Source organism: Alosa sapidissima, chromosome 1, assembly GCF_018492685.1.
Source record: "Alosa sapidissima isolate fAloSap1 chromosome 1, fAloSap1.pri, whole genome shotgun sequence".
Classification (NCBI taxonomy): Eukaryota; Metazoa; Chordata; class Actinopteri; order Clupeiformes; family Clupeidae; genus Alosa; species Alosa sapidissima.
The window spans coordinates 22,867,627-22,889,118 of record NC_055957.1 but is presented as its reverse complement, the minus strand read 5'-3'; the positions used below and the strand labels follow the sequence as shown (position 1 = coordinate 22,889,118).

The 21,492-nt window shown below is 46.3% G+C and overlaps 1 protein-coding gene across 1 annotated transcript; it reads right to left on the bottom strand.

The window, feature by feature from the left end:
• Positions 1 to 2,984: 2,984 nt before the first annotated feature.
• Positions 2,985 to 16,788, bottom strand: LOC121724094 (relaxin-3 receptor 1-like). The gene is made up of 3 exons (XM_042110451.1): positions 16,715 to 16,788; positions 14,663 to 15,344; positions 2,985 to 4,013 (listed from the first exon to the last, which is right to left on the bottom strand). The coding sequence occupies exons 2-3, from the start codon at positions 15,305 to 15,307 to the stop codon at positions 3,303 to 3,305; spliced, it is 1,356 nt and encodes a 451-aa protein (XP_041966385.1). The 5' UTR covers positions 15,308 to 15,344; positions 16,715 to 16,788; the 3' UTR covers positions 2,985 to 3,302.
• Between the last annotated feature and the right edge of the window lie 4,704 nt (positions 16,789 to 21,492).

Sequence of the window (21,492 nt, the reverse complement as noted above, 5' to 3'; positions counted from 1 at the left end):
CTCTTACATAACTTGCACCACTATGCCACTTGCATACTTAGGTCAAAACAAAACTACCTCAGCCATTTATTGGCCTGACATTTGCACTATTATATTGACTGTCTACTGTATGCACAATTGCACAATTTCTACCAAATTTTGCTGCTCTTATTTCTTCATTGTATGTGCCTTCTTATTTTTACTTTTTATATTGTTTACTTGAATGTTATGTTTGTCTGTGGACCTAATTGGTAAAATATGTCTTGTCTCCACCGTGGGATAGTAGGAAACGCAATTTCGATCTCTTTGTATGTCTTGACATGTGAAGAAATTGACAATAAAGCAGACTTTGACTTAGCTATAGGCTATGTCAGCATGGGGCATGTGGGGGAGAGGTATGAAGTTTTTTGTGGTTTTTGTAGTGCATTCTCTATGAGGGGTTGATTGGTGCATGTTTGTGGAGCACACTGTTTGAGGTGCTTAGAGAAGTGTACCTGGTTTTGAGATACATGTGAATGATTGTTCATCAAATGCCAGTGGCATATATAGAGACCTCACTAACCCGTGCACTGGAGACAGTGGAGGAGAGCGTAATGAGGAGAGTCGCCCTCGCGTCTCATTATCACACACACACAGCTGACAATAGAGAATCATCGCTGGAACAAAGTACAAAAAAACAGTATTTAGATGTAAGCGAACCATATCAAAACTGCTGCACTTTTTCCAACTTCACTGAAAAAGACTGCCGCTTGATCTGAGACATAATGGGTAGATTTGTCATGGTTTCAGGTCTTTTACAGTAAGATCTGACACGGTACCATCCAATGCATTTGCTTGTCGATAATGGGCTTATGTACGGCCACTCAGATAAACGTGCAGGCAGACAAAGCTGCTCTGTTCTCCAGGGGTGACAGAGCTGCATGGTGGATCCGGCGAGATCAGAGTGCTGAGCCTGGACGAGCCGCAGTGATTGCATTTAGTGTTTATCCACCGCTGACAGCCAGAACACAATTACAGCCTCCACATGGAGGCTATGTGCCAGCCCTGGGTACAGTATGTTCTGTAGCTCAGAGCCAAAAGATACTCTGTATGGTGAAATACAGGGCATTGTCAAACTGGTGACACACTAGTACCAACATGTGATCCCAACATTAATGATCAAGACATTCTAGAGCAGAATATTATTTGTAGGTAAGGTAAACAGTTGTCCTTGGAAAGCATGCAGTGGACAGAGTTGTCCAACAGGGGTAGGATTAACCCTTAAAGGTGTGGGGTTTTTAACATTCAATTCAAGGTTCTAGGTTCTAAAATTCTATGTTGAATTCAATTAACCCAGATATTCTTTATAACGTTCATTTTCCAACATTTCTGTCACACTGGTGTGACGGTACACCTTTAAGGAACATACAGTTACACTGTCACGGTTTGCCGTTTGTAGTTTGCTGTGTTCTCTTGTTTAAGCAAAGACAACCACAAGACCTTAAATACACAGGAAGGTAATTAAAGGACACAGATGATGGGGCAAAAACAAGGAGACACAGGTGAACATGGAATACGGCACTAATCAGACTAATAACTTAACAAGACTCAGGTGAGGGGCGGAGACACGAGACAGGGAACAAAACCACATGGCAATATAAACAAAGGAACACATGGCACATGACACAGGAAGTAACACAGACAACAGGAAGTAAACAAGAGAACACAGCAAACTACAAACTAAGAGTCCCAAAAACCAAAACAAACTCCAAACCGTGACATACACATGGAATACATCCATTTCAAGGTCTGGAAATAATGGGAAAGAAAAGAAAATGGATGTTTTAAACTGTCTCAACCAGAATCAGGGTCTTTTTCTGTTAAGGAGTTAATGTTAAACCAACATCCTGAGCTCCTCCTTGTCTTTACTGTGAATGTTTTGGTCCATTTGTTTTGTTTGGCATCCTGTCATTATCTGTCAGTGTATGTTGTAGTAAGGACTGAGGGCTGATGATGGACGCAGTGGAGAATATGATTTCATAGGATTTATGAGTGAGTCCCTTCAATTATGCACCAGTGTCCACTCTCTCCACTACTAGCCTGTCCTGTCACATCAATCTAGTGGTCAGGGTCCACTGTCACCAATCTGTCCAATCACATATTCCATCCATTTTGCCCAGTGCCCACCACACCATCCAATCACATGTTGTGAATTTGTATTTCAACTAAAGTCAGATGTCTGGTTAGGAAAAGGTGAGAGGAGAGCACATGATGCCACAACAGCCTAGCAACCACATTCCATTAAAACCTAGCAACCACCATAACTACTCTAGCAACAGTCAGTTGTCATCAACTTTGACTCCAGTCAACTGTTTCCTCTCCCCACAACTGTTTCAAAATAAAAGTCTTCACTGCTATAATCCCCTATTAAAATTATTTAACCATTTAAACTATCCAACTTTTTAACTGTTCAACTATTCCAACTGTCAGTTGTCATCAACTATGACTCCCGTCAACTGTTTCCTCTGCCCAAAGCTGTTTCAAAATAAAAGTCCTCACTACAATAATTCCCTATAAAATATATTTGAACCATTTAAACTATCCAACTATTTAACTGTTCAGCCAATCCAACTGTCGTCATCAGCTATGACTCCCGCCAATTGTGTCCTCTGCCCACAACTGTTTGGCAGCCTGGGCTTTTCAGTCAACTAGTGTGATCAACTCCCAATCTACAATCAACTTTTAAACTGTCTACTTTTAAACTATCAACTTTTATTAAGCTGTGCAACCACCATGCAGTGTTTCCCACAGAATTGAATTCTATTTGTGGTGGTAGGTTTGCAGAATTAACTTGAATGCAACAGTTTTTAGCAAATTAGCGCAGCGTGGTTATGATGCTAACAAGATTTAAGCACAATTTAGTACAACCTGGAAAATCATTGTGTGGTGGTCAATGTTGATATTGTGGTGGGCCACCACAAATAAGTCAATGTATGGGAAACACTGCCATGTCTGTCCTAGCGTCATTTTCATGCACTCGTAATTCCCTGGAATTACATTCTCTAGTTCATACTGTCACTCTGTCCAATCCCAAAGCCAACATCCCACCAAAGACAGTTTTTCCAATCATGTGCCAGTGTCCACTCTTACCACATCTTAACTGACCAATCACATGACAGGGTCCATTTCCACGGCTACCAGTCTGTCCAGCTGTCCAATTGCATGCCATCATCCACCATGCTCTACATGACTCCATCTATAGTTTCAATTACATGCTTCCATCCATTTTACCAAAAACCACTCCATCCAATCTCATGCTGTACGGTTCCGTCTACTCCATCCAATCACATGTTGTTATCCAACTTCACCACGGCCAGCGTGGGCGTGTCCTGGGGCACCAGAGGCTGCGGCGTTTGCGGAGTCACGCCCGCTTTCCTTGTGACCGTCGCCGTGGTTGGAGGGGCTTCGGCCTCCACCTTTTTGCCCCGGCACAGTGCTAGCGCCCGATTGGCCAGCCTGCGCAGGGAGGGCGTGGCACGGAGGCGCAGCAGGAGCAGCTCCTTGAGGCCGGCGCGGTACTCGCGGCGCACCAGACAGTAGAGCACGGGGTTGAGGCAGCTGTTGGCGTGCGCCAGGCACACGGTTAGTGGGAAGGCGTAGGCCTGGGCGTTGTAGAAGGCCTTGGTGAAGGGCACCAGGTCGAACTTGATGAGCACGCCCCAGAGTGTCAGTGCCTGATTGGGCAGCCAGCAAAGGAAGAAGGACAGCACCACCACCATGACGGAGCGGGTGACGCGCGAGCTTCGGCTGCGTCGCTGACGCTGCATGTCGACCCTCGAGGACACGCCAACGCCAACTGCGCCCCCTAGCGGCAGGCTCGCTACACGGCGGCGCACCAGAAAGCGGAGCAGCAGCAGGTAGCAGCAGGTGATGACCACCAGGGGGAAAACGAAACCCAGCAGCACCTTCTGCGTCTGGTAGAGGCCCAACAGCAGCTGGGGGTCCCATCGGCCAGACTCAGGGAAGCGCACCAGGCACAGCTCATCATCTGACACCTGGGGTGGGGGGTAGAGAGGATGAGGGGATGAGAGAGGAGATGGGAAGTAGAGAGGATGAGGGGAGGGGAAGGAGAGAGGAAGACAAGGATAAAGAGGAGGAAGAGAGAGAGAGAGAAGAAGAAGGAGAATGGAGACCATGAAAGAAAGGCAGGGAGAGAGGAATTATAAAAGGAGAACAAAAAAGTGTAGTGACAGATAGATAGAGAGGGAAACACAGGGAATGGGACACGGGAAAGGGGAAGGAGATGAGGAGAGGGAAAGGTGAAAGACAGAGACAAAAAGTGAAGGACAACAAAGAACAGAAGAAAGAGAGACTTGTCATTCCAGGGAAGCAAAACAAACTGCCAATCTCTGAATTATTCCGCCAATGACCCAATCCTCTGATGTCATCAGAGTCTGTTCGATCTCATGTCCCCCCTGCCGGATAGCATTATTGACTGATTCCTCACGGGTCATTCCACGTCAATTCAACCAGGGCCCACGCACTTAGGTCTCAAATAATTCTGAAAAAATTGCCAGGTGTACCTATGTTACCCAGGAGACACACTGTAAAATTACTCTTATGTAAGATCAATACTTTCCAAGATACAGCCAATTTTACAGGGGGAGGGGGGTGTCGATTTTGTTCGGCCTCTTTTTTTGTCAAAGTTCACAAGCCCACAGCGCAAGAACTAAACCATGTAGGAGGCTCAAATTTTGCATGCTGGTACATAAATAGGAATAGTATGTAGCAAAATCGTCACATTTGGTCTGGATAATCCTGCATGGTCATAGCTGTCCCTCAAAGTTGATACAAATTTTATTGGAGTTTTTGGCTGGGCTCTGTTTAAGCCTTCAGAAGACATATTTGTACTCAACATAGGCTCTTGATTTATTTTCCTTACTGAGATAAGTAGAAACACTCTCACAAAAAACAATGAACAGAAAATAAATTCCTTCAGGGTCTGAACAGCAGACTTTACTAGTCTAAAAAATCATTTTGGTTCTCATTTTCAGAGCACCCAAACACATTGTGGGAATATACAAAGATTTTTTAAATATTTTTTTCTTTATTCTTCATGATCTTTTCTTTTTAAAAACAAATCTAAAACCAATTTGACTTGTCTTATGCAAATCTTTCTTTTTCACTTTCCACCCTGAATATGGGCAAAATGCACCATTGACATCAATATGTTTTGTATAGAGCTACCACAGGTTACTCTATACAACCACAGGTGGCAGTGTGGTGACTCTATATAAAACATATTAATGTCAATGGGTTATTTTTATGGAATGTTTTTTGTGACAAAATTAAATAAATAAATGAAATATGAAATCAATAAATGAAATATGAAATAAATAATTAAAAGTTGAAATAAATAAATAAAAGATTAAATAAATAAATAAAAAGTTAAATAAATAAATAAATAAAATGTGAAATAAATAAATAAATGATTAAATGTAAAAAACATATATACATTGACATTTACATTTACATTCCATATGCATGGTCACGGCAATGTGCCATGAAATAAATAAATACGTCAGTCACCCATCAAGGCGGGACCTAACCACTGATTGCTGCCTGAAATAACACGAAGTGATTCAGCTCTGAGTCAGACTGTACTGGCTTGCTACCTGTGAACCACACTGGACTAAGGACATAGCTCAGACTTGTATCATAACTCACGAAACATACAACAACAAGGATTTCATTCTAAATTCATACTTTTGGGAAGATATCAGGCGTGAAAGCGTTCTGTCATTTGATGGGTCTGTTTGCTGTGTCTGAGGGTTGATAGACATGCTATGTGCACATCTAGAGCTAGCGCTAACAGTTAGCACAAGCGTTAGCTAGTTATCGACATCTACAGAAAGCGAACTTCTATCTATGGCAAACGACTTTGCTATTGCTTCTATTTATAGTAGGGTGCCCAGACGTCCCAGTTAACTTCACTTGAGCTGAATTCACCTCATTTGTTATATGATACATAAACAATAAAGCTTGAGATGCCCATGCCGTGAACTCTTATTATGTGAGTGTCAGTGCCAGCTTGCTACATTGCCCAAGCAGTGTCCACAACTTTCCAGAGACTTTTTAGTTCTCAAAATGAGGGTATAACTCAGCAGCCGACAAGGATTTTTGACAGCACTAGATGCTATGCTTTTACGTCCTGATAACTCACAGCCAAGAGTTAGCAACATAGAACACAATCTTTCTGAATGAAAATGCCTAGGTTATGGCTGTTAGCAGTAGCACTAGCTTTTAGCTTCTATCAATGACTTTATTCTGATCAGCCAGTCATGCTCACAAAGTTTGATTTTTTTTTTTCAGGCAGCAACCAATCAGCGGCTAGGTCCCGCCTTGATGGGTGACTGAGGTATTTATTTATTTCATGGCACATTACAAGACCGTGCATATGGAATGTAAATGTCAATGTCAATGTATATATGGTTTTTACATTTAATCATTTATTTATTTATGTATTTAATTTTTTTTATATTTATTTAACTATTTATTTAATTTTTTATTTATTTATTTCATATTTCATTTATGTATTATAACTTTTAATTATTGATTTCATATTTCATTTATTGATTTCATATTTCATTTATTTATTTAATTTTGGCACAAAAAACATTCCATATATTTTGCCCATGTTCAGGGTGGAAAATAAAAAAGAAAGATTAGCATAAGACAAGTCAAATTGGTGTTTTCAAAAAGAAGGGATCATGGAGAATAAAGAAAAACATATTTAAAAAATCTTTGTATATTCCCACAAGGTGTTTGGGTGCTCTGAAAATGATAACCAAAATGATTTTTCAGACTTGTGAGGTCTGCTGTTCAGACCCTGAAGGGATTTGTTTTTTGTTCATTGCTTTTTGTGAGAGTGTTTCTACTTATCTCAGTAAGGAAAATAAATCAAGAGCCTATGTTCTTGATGAGGCCGAACAAAATCGACCCCCCCCCCCCCCCCCCCCCCCCCTCCCCTGTAAAACTGGCTGTATCTTGGAAAGTATTGATCTTACATAAGAGTAATTTTGCAGTGTGTCTCCTGGGTAACATAGGTACACCTGGTAATTTTTTCAGAATTTTTTGAGACCTAAGTGCGTGGGCCCTGGTTGAACTGACGTGGAATGACCCTCACGGATAGTCAGGCATGGGCTTTAAACTTGAAACCGCAAAGAATCGTTACATGTGTCGCTGCATGCCTTCTACTAATTATGGGATCCCACAACAGGGGAGGAGGGAGAGAGAAAGAGAGAGTCTGTATAAGTGTGTGTGTGTGCTAGTGTATATGAGATAGAGAGAGAGAGAGAGAGAGAGAGAGAGTGTGTGTGCGTGTATGTGTGTGTGTGTGTGTGTGTGAGAGAGAGAGTGTGTGTGTGTATGTGTGTATCAGTGTGTGTATTCTAATGTGTGAGAGAGAGACTGTGTGTGTTTATCAGTGTGTGTGTCGACAGCATACGGCAGCATGGCGAGGAACAACACGGCCCACCTCACCTCCGTGGTGTGTGTATGTGGGCGTGTTGTGTGTGTGTGTATGTGCGTGTGTGGGCGTGTTGTGTGTGTGTGGTGTGTGTGTGCGTGTTGTGTGTGTGTGTGTATGTGCGTGTGTGTATGTGTGTGTGTGGGCGTATATGTGCGTGTTGTGTGTGTGTGTATGTGCGTGTGTGGGCGTGTTGTGTGTGTGTGTGTATGTGCGTGTTGTGTGTGTGTGTGTATGTGCGTGTGGGCGCGTTGTGTGTGTGTGTGTGTGTATGTGCGTGTGGGCGTGTTGTGTGTGTGTGTATGTGCGTGTGTGGGCGTGTTGTGTATGTGTGCGTGTGGGCGTGTTGTGTGTGTGTGTGTGTATGTGCGTGTGGGCGTGTTGTGTGTGTGTATGTGTGTGTGTGGGCGTGTTGTGTGTGTGTATGTGTGTGTGTGGGCGTGTGTGGGCGTGTTGTGTGTGTGTGTGGGCGTGTATGTGTGTGTGTGGGCGTGTTGTGTGTGTGTGTGTATGTGTGTGTGTGGGCGTGTTGTGTGTGTGTATGTGCGTGTGGGCGTGTTGTGTGTGTGTGGGCGTGTTGTGTGTGTGTATGTGTGTGTGTGGGCGTGTTGTGTGTGTGTATGTGTGTGTGTGGGCGTGTGTGGGCGTGTTGTGTGTATGTGCGTGTGTGGGCGTGTTGTGTGTGTGTGTATGTGCGTGTTGTGTGTGTGTGTGTATGTGCGTGTGGGCGTGTTGTGTGTATGTGTGTGTGGGCGTGTTGTGTATGTGCGTGTGTGGGCGTGTTGTGTGTGTGTGTGTGTGTATGTGCGTGTTGTGTGTGTATGTGCGTGTGGGCGTGTTGTGTGTGTGTGTGTGTGTATGTGCGTGTGGGCGTGTTGTGTATGTGCGTGTGTGGGCGTGTTGTGTGTGTGTGTATGTGTGTGTGTGGGCGTGTTGTGTGTGTGTGTGTGTATGTGCGTGTGGGCGTGTTGTGTGTGTGTGGGCGTGTTGTGTGTGTGTATGTGTGTGTGTGGGCGTGTTGTGTGTGTGTATGTGTGTGTGTGGGCGTGTTGTGTGTGTGTGTATGTGCGTGTGGGCGTGTTGTGTGTGTGTGTATGTGCGTGTGTGTGGGCGTGTTGTGTGTGTGTGTGGTGTGTGTGTGTGGGCGTGTTGTGTGTGTGTGTATGTGCGTGTGTGGGCGTGTTGTGTGTGTGTGTGTATGTGCGTGTGTGGGCGTGTTGTGTGTGTGTGTGTGTATGTGCGTGTTGTGTGTGTGTGTGTATGTGCGTGTGGGCGCGTTGTGTGTGTGTGTGTGTGTATGTGCGTGTGGGCGTGTTGTGTGTGTGTGTATGTGCGTGTGTGGGCGTGTTGTGTATGTGTGCGTGTGGGCGTGTTGTGTGTGTGTGTGTGTATGTGCGTGTGGGCGTGTTGTGTGTGTGTATGTGTGTGTGTGGGCGTGTTGTGTGTGTGTATGTGTGTGTGTGGGCGTGTGTGGGCGTGTTGTGTGTGTGTGTGGGCGTGTATGTGTGTGTGTGGGCGTGTTGTGTGTGTGTGTGTATGTGTGTGTGTGGGCGTGTTGTGTGTGTGTATGTGCGTGTGGGCGTGTTGTGTGTGTGTGGGCGTGTGTGCGTGTGGGCGTGTTGTGTGTGTGTATGTGTGTGTGTGGGCGTGTTGTGTGTGTGTATGTGTGTGTGTGGGCGTGTGTGGGCGTGTTGTGTGTGTGTGTGGGCGTGTATGTGTGTGTGTGGGCGTGTTGTGTGTGTGTGTGTATGTGTGTGTGTGGGCGTGTTGTGTGTGTGTATGTGCGTGTGGGCGTGTTGTGTGTGTGTGGGCGTGTTGTGTGTGTGTATGTGTGTGTGTGGGCGTGTTGTGTGTGTGTATGTGTGTGTGTGGGCGTGTGTGGGCGTGTTGTGTGTATGTGCGTGTGTGGGCGTGTTGTGTGTGTGTGTATGTGCGTGTTGTGTGTGTGTGTGTATGTGCGTGTGGGCGTGTTGTGTGTGTGTGTGTGTATGTGCGTGTGGGCGTGTTGTGTATGTGCGTGTGTGGGCGTGTTGTGTGTGTGTGTGTGTATGTGCGTGTTGTGTGTGTATGTGCGTGTGGGCGTGTTGTGTGTGTGTGTGTGTGTATGTGCGTGTGGGCGTGTTGTGTATGTGCGTGTGTGGGCGTGTTGTGTGTGTGTGTATGTGTGTGTGTGGGCGTGTTGTGTGTGTGTGTGTGTATGTGCGTGTGGGCGTGTTGTGTGTGTGTGGGCGTGTTGTGTGTGTGTATGTGTGTGTGTGGGCGTGTTGTGTGTGTGTATGTGTGTGTGTGGGCGTGTTGTGTGTGTGTGTATGTGCGTGTGGGCGTGTTGTGTGTGTGTGTATGTGCGTGTGTGTGGGCGTGTTGTGTGTGTGTGTGGGCGTGTTGTGTGCGTGTGTATATGTGTGGGCGTGTTGTGTGTGTGTGTGGTGTGTGTGTGCGTGTTGTGTGTGTGTGTGTATGTGCGTGTGTGTATGTGTGTGTGTGGGCGTATATGTGCGTGTTGTGTGTGTGTGTATGTGCGTGTGTGGGCGTGTTGTGTGTGTGTGTGTGTATGTGCGTGTGTGGGCGTGTTGTGTGTGTGTGTGTGTATGTGCGTGTTGTGTGTGTGTGTGTATGTGCGTGTGGGCGCGTTGTGTGTGTGTGTGTGTGTATGTGCGTGTGGGCGTGTTGTGTGTGTGTGTATGTGCGTGTGTGGGCGTGTTGTGTATGTGTGCGTGTGGGCGTGTTGTGTGTGTGTGTGTGTATGTGCGTGTGGGCGTGTTGTGTGTGTGTATGTGTGTGTGTGGGCGTGTTGTGTGTGTGTATGTGTGTGTGTGGGCGTGTGTGGGCGTGTTGTGTGTGTGTGTGGGCGTGTATGTGTGTGTGTGGGCGTGTTGTGTGTGTGTGTGTATGTGTGTGTGTGGGCGTGTTGTGTGTGTGTATGTGCGTGTGGGCGTGTTGTGTGTGTGTGGGCGTGTTGTGTGTGTGTATGTGTGTGTGTGGGCGTGTTGTGTGTGTGTATGTGTGTGTGTGGGCGTGTGTGGGCGTGTTGTGTGTATGTGCGTGTGTGGGCGTGTTGTGTGTGTGTGTATGTGCGTGTTGTGTGTGTGTGTGTATGTGCGTGTGGGCGTGTTGTGTGTGTGTGTGTGTATGTGCGTGTGGGCGTGTTGTGTATGTGCGTGTGTGGGCGTGTTGTGTGTGTGTGTGTGTATGTGCGTGTTGTGTGTGTATGTGCGTGTGGGCGTGTTGTGTGTGTGTGTGTGTGTATGTGCGTGTGGGCGTGTTGTGTATGTGCGTGTGTGGGCGTGTTGTGTGTGTGTGTATGTGTGTGTGTGGGCGTGTTGTGTGTGTGTGTGTGTATGTGCGTGTGGGCGTGTTGTGTGTGTGTGGGCGTGTTGTGTGTGTGTATGTGTGTGTGTGGGCGTGTTGTGTGTGTGTATGTGTGTGTGTGGGCGTGTTGTGTGTGTGTGTATGTGCGTGTGGGCGTGTTGTGTGTGTGTGTATGTGCGTGTGTGTGGGCGTGTTGTGTGTGTGTGTGGGCGTGTTGTGTGTGTGTGTATGTGTGGGCGTGTTGTGTGTGTGTGTATGTGCGTGTGGGCGTGTTGTGTGTGTGTGTGGTGTGTGTGTGTGGGCGTGTTGTGTGTGTGTGTGTGGGCGTGTTGTGTGTGTGTGTGTATGTGTGTGTGTGGGCGTGTTGTGTGTGTGTATGTGCGTGTGGGCGTGTTGTGTGTGTGTGGGCGTGTTGTGTATGTGTGTGTGTGGGCGTGTTGTGTGTGTGTATGTGTGTGTGTGGGCGTGTTGTGTGTATGTGCGTGTGTGGGCGTGTTGTGTGTGTGTGTATGTGCGTGTTGTGTGTGTGTGTGTGTATGTGCGTGTGGGCGTGTTGTGTGTGTGTGTGTGTATGTGCGTGTGGGCGTGTTGTGTATGTGCGTGTGTGGGCGTGTTGTGTGTGTGTGTGTGTATGTGCGTGTTGTGTGTGTATGTGCGTGTGGGCGTGTTGTGTGTGTGTGTGTGTGTATGTGCGTGTGGGCGTGTGGTGTATGTGCGTGTGTGGGCGTGTTGTGTGTGTGTGTGTATGTGTGTGTGTGGGCGTGTTGTGTGTGTGTGTGTGTATGTGCGTGTGGGCGTGTTGTGTGTGTGTGGGCGTGTTGTGTGTGTGTATGTGTGTGTGTGGGCGTGTTGTGTGTGTGTATGTGTGTGTGTGGGCGTGTTGTGTGTGTGTGTATGTGCGTGTGGGCGTGTTGTGTGTGTGTGTGTATGTGCGTGTGTGTGGGCGTGTTGTGTGTGTGTGTGGGCGTGTTGTGTGTGTGTGTGGGCGTGTTGTGTGTGTGTGTATGTGTGTGTGTATGTGTGTGTGTGGGCGTGTTGTGTGTGTGTGTATGTGCGTGTGGGCGTGTTGTGTGTGTGTGTATGTGCGTGTGTGTGGGCGTGTTGTGTGTGTGTGTGGGCGTGTTGTGTGTGTGTGTGGGCGTGTATGTGTGTGTGTGGGCGTGTTGTGTGTGTGTGTGTATGTGTGTGTGTGGGCGTGTTGTGTGTGTGTATGTGCGTGTGGGCGTGTTGTGTGTGTGTGGGCGTGTTGTGTGTGTGTATGTGTGTGTGTGGGCGTGTTGTGTGTGTGTATGTGTGTGTGTGGGCGTGTGTGGGCGTGTTGTGTGTATGTGCGTGTGTGGGCGTGTTGTGTGTGTGTGTATGTGCGTGTTGTGTGTGTGTGTGTATGTGCGTGTGGGCGTGTTGTGTGTGTGTGTGTGTATGTGCGTGTGGGCGTGTTGTGTATGTGCGTGTGTGGGCGTGTTGTGTGTGTGTGTGTGTATGTGCGTGTTGTGTGTGTATGTGCGTGTGGGCGTGTTGTGTGTGTGTGTGTGTGTATGTGCGTGTGGGCGTGTTGTGTATGTGCGTGTGTGGGCGTGTTGTGTGTGTGTGTATGTGTGTGTGTGGGCGTGTTGTGTGTGTGTGTGTGTATGTGCGTGTGGGCGTGTTGTGTGTGTGTGGGCGTGTTGTGTGTGTGTATGTGTGTGTGTGGGCGTGTTGTGTGTGTGTATGTGTGTGTGTGGGCGTGTTGTGTGTGTGTGTATGTGCGTGTGGGCGTGTTGTGTGTGTGTGTATGTGCGTGTGTGTGGGCGTGTTGTGTGTGTGTGTGGGCGTGTTGTGTGTGTGTGTATGTGTGGGCGTGTTGTGTGTGTGTGTATGTGCGTGTGGGCGTGTTGTGTGTGTGTGTGGTGTGTGTGTGTGGGCGTGTTGTGTGTGTGTGTGTGGGCGTGTTGTGTGTGTGTGTGTATGTGTGTGTGTGGGCGTGTTGTGTGTGTGTATGTGCGTGTGGGCGTGTTGTGTGTGTGTGGGCGTGTTGTGTATGTGTGTGTGTGGGCGTGTTGTGTGTGTGTATGTGTGTGTGTGGGCGTGTTGTGTGTATGTGCGTGTGTGGGCGTGTTGTGTGTGTGTGTATGTGCGTGTTGTGTGTGTGTGTGTGTATGTGCGTGTGGGCGTGTTGTGTGTGTGTGTGTGTATGTGCGTGTGGGCGTGTTGTGTATGTGCGTGTGTGGGCGTGTTGTGTGTGTGTGTGTGTATGTGCGTGTTGTGTGTGTATGTGCGTGTGGGCGTGTTGTGTGTGTGTGTGTGTGTATGTGCGTGTGGGCGTGTGGTGTATGTGCGTGTGTGGGCGTGTTGTGTGTGTGTGTGTATGTGTGTGTGTGGGCGTGTTGTGTGTGTGTGTGTGTATGTGCGTGTGGGCGTGTTGTGTGTGTGTGGGCGTGTTGTGTGTGTGTATGTGTGTGTGTGGGCGTGTTGTGTGTGTGTATGTGTGTGTGTGGGCGTGTTGTGTGTGTGTGTATGTGCGTGTGGGCGTGTTGTGTGTGTGTGTGTATGTGCGTGTGTGTGGGCGTGTTGTGTGTGTGTGTGGGCGTGTTGTGTGTGTGTGTGGGCGTGTTGTGTGTGTGTGTATGTGTGTGTGTATGTGTGTGTGTGGGCGTGTTGTGTGTGTGTGTATGTGCGTGTGGGCGTGTTGTGTGTGTGTGTATGTGCGTGTGTGTGGGCGTGTTGTGTGTGTGTGTGGGCGTGTTGTGTGTGTGTGTATGTGTGGGCGTGTTGTGTGTGTGTGTATGTGCGTGTGGGCGTGTTGTGTGTGTGTGTGGTGTGTGTGTGTGGGCGTGTTGTGTGTGTGTGTGTGGGCGTGTTGTGTGTGTGTGTATGTGCGTGTGGGCGTGTTGTGTGTGTGTGTGGTGTGTGTGTGTGGGCGTGTTGTGTGTGTGTGTATGTGCGTGTGTGGGCGTGTTGTGTGTGTGTGTGTGGGCGTGTTGTGTGTGTATGTGTGGGCGTGTTGTGTGTGTGTGTGTGTATGTGCGTGTGTGTGGGCGTGTTGTGTGTGTGTGGTGTGTGCGTGTGGGCGTGTTGTGTGTGTGTGTATGTGCGTGTTGTGTGTGTGTGTGGGCGTGTTGTGTATGTGCGTGTGGGCGTGTTGTGTGTGTGTGTGTGTGTGCGTGTGGGCGTGTTGTGTGTGTGTGTATGTGCGTGTGTGGGCGTGTTGTGTGTGTGTGTGTGTATGTGCGTGTGGGCGTGTTGTGTGTGTGTGTGTGTGTGTATGTGCGTGTGGGCGTGTTGTGTATGTGTGTGTGTGGGCGTGTTGTGTGTGTGTGTATGTGCGTGTGTGGGCGTGTTGTGTGTGTGTGTGTATGTGTGTGTGTGGGCGTGTTGTGTGTGTGTGTGTATGTGCGTATGGGCGTGTTGTGTATGGGTGTGTGTGGGCGTGTTGTGTGTGGGTGTGTGTGGGCGTGTTGTGTGTGTGTGTATGTGCGTGTGGGCGTGTTGTGTGTGTGTTGTGTGTGTGTGTGTATGTGCGTGTGTGGGCGTGTTGTGTGTGTGTGGGCGTGTTGTGTGTGTATGTGTGGGCGTGTTGTGTGTGTGTGTATGTGCGTGTGTGTGGGCGTGTTGTGTGTGTGTGGTGTGTGCGTGTTGTGTGTGTGTGTGTATGTGCGTGTTGTGTGTGTGTGTGGGCGTGTTGTGTATGTGCGTGTGGGCGTGTTGTGTGTGTGTGTGTGTGTGTGTGTATGTGCGGGTGGGCGTGTTGTGTGTGTGTGTATGTGTGGGCGTGTTGTGTGTGTGTGTGTGTGTGTATGTGCGTGTGTGGGCGTGTTGTGTGTGTGTGTGGGCGTGTTGTGTGTGTGTGTGTGGGCGTGTTGTGTGTGTGTGTGTGCGCGTGTGTCTCACCTGTGCGGTTGTGGAGTAGATGGCATGTGGTAGCGTGGCGAGCAGCGACACCACCCAGATGCCCACGCTGGCCCACCTCACCTCTGTCACGGCGGTCTTGGGCGAGTGCATCTTGAGCGCGGAGGCCAGTGAGCAGTAGCGGGCCACGCTCATGGCCGTCAGGAACAGCACGCTGGCGTACATGTTCAGCGTCGTCACAGAGCTGACCAGCTTGCACATGACCCAGCCGAACGGCCAGCGGAAATCCAGCGCCGTGTCCACCGCCCAGAAGGGGAGCATGAGCACAAACTGCAGGTCTGTCACCGCCAGGCCCATGACAAAGCAGTCGATGGCCGAGTGCTTGAGGCGATGGCGTGAGCGGAGCAGGTAGAGCGCCAGGAGGTTGCCCACCAGCCCGAGGGCGCAGACCACCAGGTAGACCAGCGCCACCACCACGCGCACGGCCAGACTGGCGCTGGCGTCGCCCGGCTGCTCGCCCGCCTCCTGGGAGAGGAGCTGCAGCCAGCAGCGCAGAGACAGGTTGCCCAGCTCCAGGCCCTCCTCCAGGGCCACGCCACACACTCCAGTCCCAGGCCCTGCTCCGGGCAGCAGGCCCAAACCGATCCCTGACCCTGCCGATGCCACCGAGCTGTCGTTCCACTGCATGGTGCTCGTTTCCTCAGGCCAACAGCATTCCTTCAGTCTGCAGGACAACACAGACAGGGTCAGCAAGCAGGAGTTAAGGGTGTTTTCCCATTACTTTCAGGTGCTAAGTCATTATTTTGAGTTAAGTCACTGTTTTGATATACTCAGACATTAAATTGAGAAAGTTTGTCAATTATTTTGTGAAGGTTTCTCATAATTTTGAGAAGGAAGGATCCTCAGGGTTTCCCCTAAACCCCTCTACAAACATCAAGGAACGGTCTTATGCTCTCCATGCTGTAGAAAAAGGCTTTTCCTTTAGATTGAAAACCACAATACAGTCTCGACAGACTTCCCATTCTACACTGGATTCTACATTGAAACACCAGAGTGGTCAAAGTCAGCTTTATTGTCAATTATCATCATCATTCCCATGTGGTCCAGCAGGTGGTTTGACGTGGATGGTGAGGGATCACGGGATCTATGTCAAAACCAAACCCCTGTTTGTATGTCAAGAGTATGCTGAGCCCGTAATGGCTTGTGTGTGTGTGTGTGTGCTGAGCCCGTAATGGCTTGTGTGTGTATGTGTGTGTCTGTGTGTGTGTGTTTCCACAAGGACTTCACTGAAGCCAACCTCATCCTCATCTTGCAGTTTTTCTCGATTGCTGCTTATGTCCACTCTGACATCAAGTTTTCAAAACAGTTAACACGCAGGTCTAAACAAAAGCACTCTGGACAAAATGACACATTTTGCCTGCAAAAGGCTCTTACTCTGAAAACATTTAAAACATGCAGCAAAAGCAAATTTTGCCTTCAAACAACACATCTTGTAGTCAAATCACTGTGTGATTTCAAAGTTCTCAAAATGAGGAGTTTCAGCCTTCATTTTGCTATGGCTGTGCCATGTCTTTCTCATTTTTCTGGTATCAGAAAAACTGTGAAAGGACAAACTGTATTGAATAAAAATGTTGTATTGTATTCATTCCTCCCAAGATGTAATGGTCACTGACATGTAAGTAAGCACCCAGACAAGACAAATTGAATTGAACTACTTGTAATTTTTCATTGAAATAGACCTAGAGTAAACACCTTTTGTACTGTTTTCTTCACCAAATAGGCAGTACAGTACTTTCTCTAAATGTGCCAGATCCATACTTGCGAATAGCAACACAGAACAGACATGGTATCTCTTAAGGATAATGAATGATTGCTGATTGAATAATTGTGCAAAGGATTTTCACACAGGTGTATCAGAGATTGTATAGATTACAAATTCCAATCGTTAAACTATGCGTTTTGTTGTTGAGTGACGAAGTTATAGCATAACCAATGCTATAACCAAAGTATAACCAATTAATATTTAAAAACAGGATGGCATACAGACAAACACTTACTTTTAAGTATGTATTAAAATCAGTTAAATAACCGTACCTTCTGTTAGAGGATAGTTTTCCAAGAAATTAGTCCTTATCGATTTTGTGCACGCTGTGGAACCTGTATTCTCGCCTCGCACCTGAATGAGCTCGCAGAGCGGTATCGACGCTTTTTATAGGCAGCGCGCGCAAGCCTCTCCAAGGAGACGCCTGCTTCTCTTGTTCATTCACACAGTAGAAAGCACCAGCTCGCCTCGCCCCCTCCCCTTCAAAAATTCATCCCATGTCATGCATTTTAAGAATGGAGGACAAAACACGATCAGACTGAAGAGGCTGCAATTCTCAGAGAACAACTCATTCAGCCGAACCATGACGACGGAATGTAATGTAGGCTATAAGGCGACGATGTTATGGGCTAGTTTGAATACTCCTCAATTAACATTTAATCACGATGTTTAGGCCTACGTTGGGGGGGCAGATGAGAGGCTTTTGAAAAATAATTTAATCACTTAATGAAGCCTATATTTCTTGCAGCTGTTAACACCGCTAGATATTTAAATAGCCACCAACATTCGTTTTTGCAGTAGCCTACATTATTATTTTGTTTCTCCACTAGGCCTACTGGTTGATTTATCAAAAGAATGTTTTCTTTTCGTCCTCCACAAATTAGGTTACAGGTAGTTTGGTAGAGAGCCATTTTGTGTTAAGTAACACTTTTTGTGACAGCTAATACTGTATCTTCTCACCTGTTCGTTCTACTCTATGTGGAGTCCTCCATTAGGCTATCAGATTTTGAGGGTTGTAAAATATGACGATATGCACTGAATCCTTTTTCTTTCATTTGTCCAGCTAGCTTTTCCAATGATAGGCCTACTAGCCATTTATGATTGGTTACACATGTTTGTATGTTATTTTTAGAGTGTTGTATAGTGCCATTTCTCCTCCAAACATGGTGTGTAATATGACATCCAAAAAGTAAAATGTTGCTCTCGTCCGACCAGAGTACATTCTCTCAGTATTTCATAGGCTTGTGTTGTGTAGCAAACATTAAACGAGCTTCAACATGTTTTTCTTCAGTAATGGTGTCGTATGGGGTAAACCTGTATAGAGGCCATGGTGGTGGAGTGTAGGCCTATACCGTTACCTATGATTTTCTCTATAGTCCTAACAATTGCACCTGACCTGCTGCCTCCAAGTCTTTGTGAAACTTTCTCCAAATGGTTCTTGACTGGCTACTCTTCTGACTATCCTTCTGACTCCCTGGTCAGAAATATTGCGAGGAGATCCTGTCCTTGGCCGGTTGATGATGTAGTGATGTCCCTTTCACTTTCAGATAATGGCCCCAATGCTGCTTACTGGAAGATTAAGTAAATTGTGTGCACAATTTAGTAAAAAGTGTGCACAATATAATAAAATGTGCGCACAATTTACAAAATTGAGTGCACAATCTAATAAAATAAGACCACAATTAAAGGATAATTCCGATATTAGTCCCTTTTTCTGGTTTGTTTTGGATGAACTAGAGAGGTGGACACCGAAATTTTGACGATGGGTCCTGTCTCAACTTTTCTGACTCGTTTTGAATCGCCTTTGACTTCTTCAGAGTGGCTGCCAGGCGCAGCTCGTTCACTTGGGCAGGAGGGGCAGAGCCCTACTAAAGATTCATCCACTAGAAAAGTAGACAAATTTTTTTTTTTTAAATAAAAAGTTTTTTTTTTATTATTGTAAGTATTTGTTATTTATTATTGTAATCAGTGGCAGAGTACTCAATCATGTTACATTTTTGTATGATTTGCAAAGAAATTTCGAAAAGATCGCAAAGATCTCGTTGATCATATCGGTAGTTGTTGTAGGCCTAACGTTACATTTCATTTCTGGAAGGGCAGTGACGTCACTGCCCTGAAGAAATGGAACAGCGTCTGCTCTTTTGACCGCAAGTTGTCAAATTATGGGATTCCATTCCCCAGATTTCGCTCATAGCCTAGCCATAGAAAGAAAGAGCCTTAAAAATGAACAAAATCTCCGTGGACCGCCCTTAGTGTGCGTCCAGCTGCCGGTGACCTGGAACTATAGCATTTTTTTTCCCCCTAAACTTTGTAATCAAAGTTTTTTATTGTTTTCCCATGTGAGAAACACACAATATATACTCGTCACATTTAACAACATGTAACATCACTAAGCACACACTATACAGCAATCTGGGCAAGAAAGTCAGAGAAAGAAATCACAATTTAAACACATACACATAAAGGGGAAAAAAAAGGGGGGGGGTGTTGGCTGAAATAGAATTAAGCTTGATAATAATATTAATTAATTATGGGGCACTAGTCAGTTCAAATTGAATAAAATGCAGGAAATGAGACCAGACCTGATAGAATTTACCCCTACCATCATTCAGTCTTGCAATAAGATTTTCATATGAGGCTGTGTCTGTCATTAACTTCAGCCAGTCTGTAAGACTAGGCCTGACTTGGCTTTTCCACTGTCTAAGAATGATTCGTACTGCAGTGATAAACCCTGCTAGTGTCAGCGGATTCCGCTTTAGAAACACCCGGTGGCAAAAGTGACCTATCTCCAAGTAGACACAGCTGGGGAGACTCTGGCAACGGTGTGTCTAACCAATCTGCAATAGTTTTAATGATTTGTTTCCAAAAAGGAAAGACCAGAGGACAATCCCACAAAAGATGAAGGTAGGAGCCTGTGTCATTCATACACTTCCAACACAGATTGTCCCTCATTAATCCCACAAAAGATAGTGAGAAACGTAATTTCGATCTCTTTGTATGTCTGGAACATGTGAAGAAATTGACAATAAAGCTGACTTTGACTTTGACTTTGAAAAGATGAAGGTAGGAGCCTGTGTCATTCATACACTTCCAACACAGATTGTCCCTCATTAATCCCACAAAAGATGAAGGTAGGAGCCTGTGTCATTCATACACTTCCAACACAGATTGTCCCTCATTAATCCCACAAAAGATGAAGGTAGGAGCCTGTGTCATTCATACACTTCCAACACAGATTGTCCCTCATTAATCCCACAAAAGATGAAGGTAGGAGCCTGTGTCATTCATACACTTCCAACACAGATTGTCCCTCATTAATCCCACAAAAGATGAAGGTAGGAGCCTGTGTCATTCATACACTTCCAACACAGATTGTCCCTCATTAATCCCATTTTATGAAGCTTGACTGGTGTATAGTAATACCTGTGGATAACCTTATAATGTGTGAATTTGCTAATTGCATCCCTCACCGGCCACCCAGCGTTGGAGACCACCTTTTCCCATGCCTCTTCCTCAATGTTTGAGTTCAAGTCCCTCTCCCATAGTACCCTCAGGTGATTAGAATGACCATACAAACTATCTGCCATGATTTTATAAAAAGCAGAGGCATTACGGACAAGCTCTGGCAGCTTCAAGTGCATTGGTTTTGTGAAAAAAATCAGGGTCATCCTCATTAGGGGCATAAATATTACATATATTAACTTTCCTTCCATTGATTACAGATTCAATACAGACAACCCTCCCTTCATCATCTTTGTGCTCCTTAAGCAAAACAAACTTCAATTTCTTGTGCACAAGTATTGCGACCCCTCGTTTCTTACTATCAAATGAGCTATGAAAGACATGGCCCACCCAGCCCTTTTTGAGTTTCAATACTTCTGAATTTCTCATATGAGTCTCCTGTAAAAGTGCCACGTCTGCCTGCCTTGATTTAAGATACAGCAGACATTTTTTCAATTTAGTAGGATTCTGTGTACCATTTACATTCCAGGAAATTACTCTAATATGACTGTTACTATTACCCTGTGTAGTCATAGACATCATGCTCCTTCATGGCATACTGCAACCACCCACCAATAGGGGCAAGGAGGGAAAAACGATAAGAAAAGGAAAAAAAAAGAAGAGAAAGAGAGAAAAAAACGGGGGGGGGGGGGGAAGACATCATCTTCCAAAACAAAAGCCCATAAACTGCCACAGTCAAACAACAACACACTCCAACATGAACATACCCTTGAACGTAGGGTAAATAACACCACCCTATCTTCGCCCACATTCCCCCATGAAATCTTTCCATTCCATGGGGGAAACCCCTCCCTTGATCTGGTCCATGAGGCGCTTATCCAATAGCTACCTTTCAACCCTCCTGACCCAAATATTTAAGCCCTATATCAGAATATATCAACAAAAATGGCCCACACATGTAAAGCAAATCTAGTCACTTCAAAAATAAAAAATATATGTAATTTGGTCACATTCTTGTTAGCTACATGGCTAAGTAATTACAAATGATAATAGCAACACAACTATGAAAAATATTTTTAAAAGTGGCTTGCATTAGATCTGAAAATAAAAGAAAATCAGAAGAGGAAAAAAAAACAGGTGAATGCACTGAATGCACACAACTAGCACTGATGCAGACATATAGCCCTAGACTATTGAAAGACCTGTCATCCACAGACACTCTGGGCCTTCTGTCTCCCTGTTAAGGAATTGTAGTGCTTTCCTGTGATCTTCAAAAGTCATTTTCTTCCCCTTCCAAGTAAAGAAAAGTTTTGCTGGGTAGGTAGTGTACGGGTGTAGACGAGTGTAAATCGAATGTCCATCGCGTGAAGTTTCTTCCGAACGTCAGTCATTTCCATCACTCGATCCCTCTCCAGCAGAGAGTGAAATCTCATGACGACCGGTCGCGGAGGGGACTCCTCATCCGTCCGAGATGGCCCTGGTCGATACACCCGCTGTAGCTCATTGTCAGCTAGCTTCACTCCCAGAACGTCCTCAATAAGCTGACGAGTTAGCTCCCTCAAATGTTCACCCTCATTTTCCTTTAATC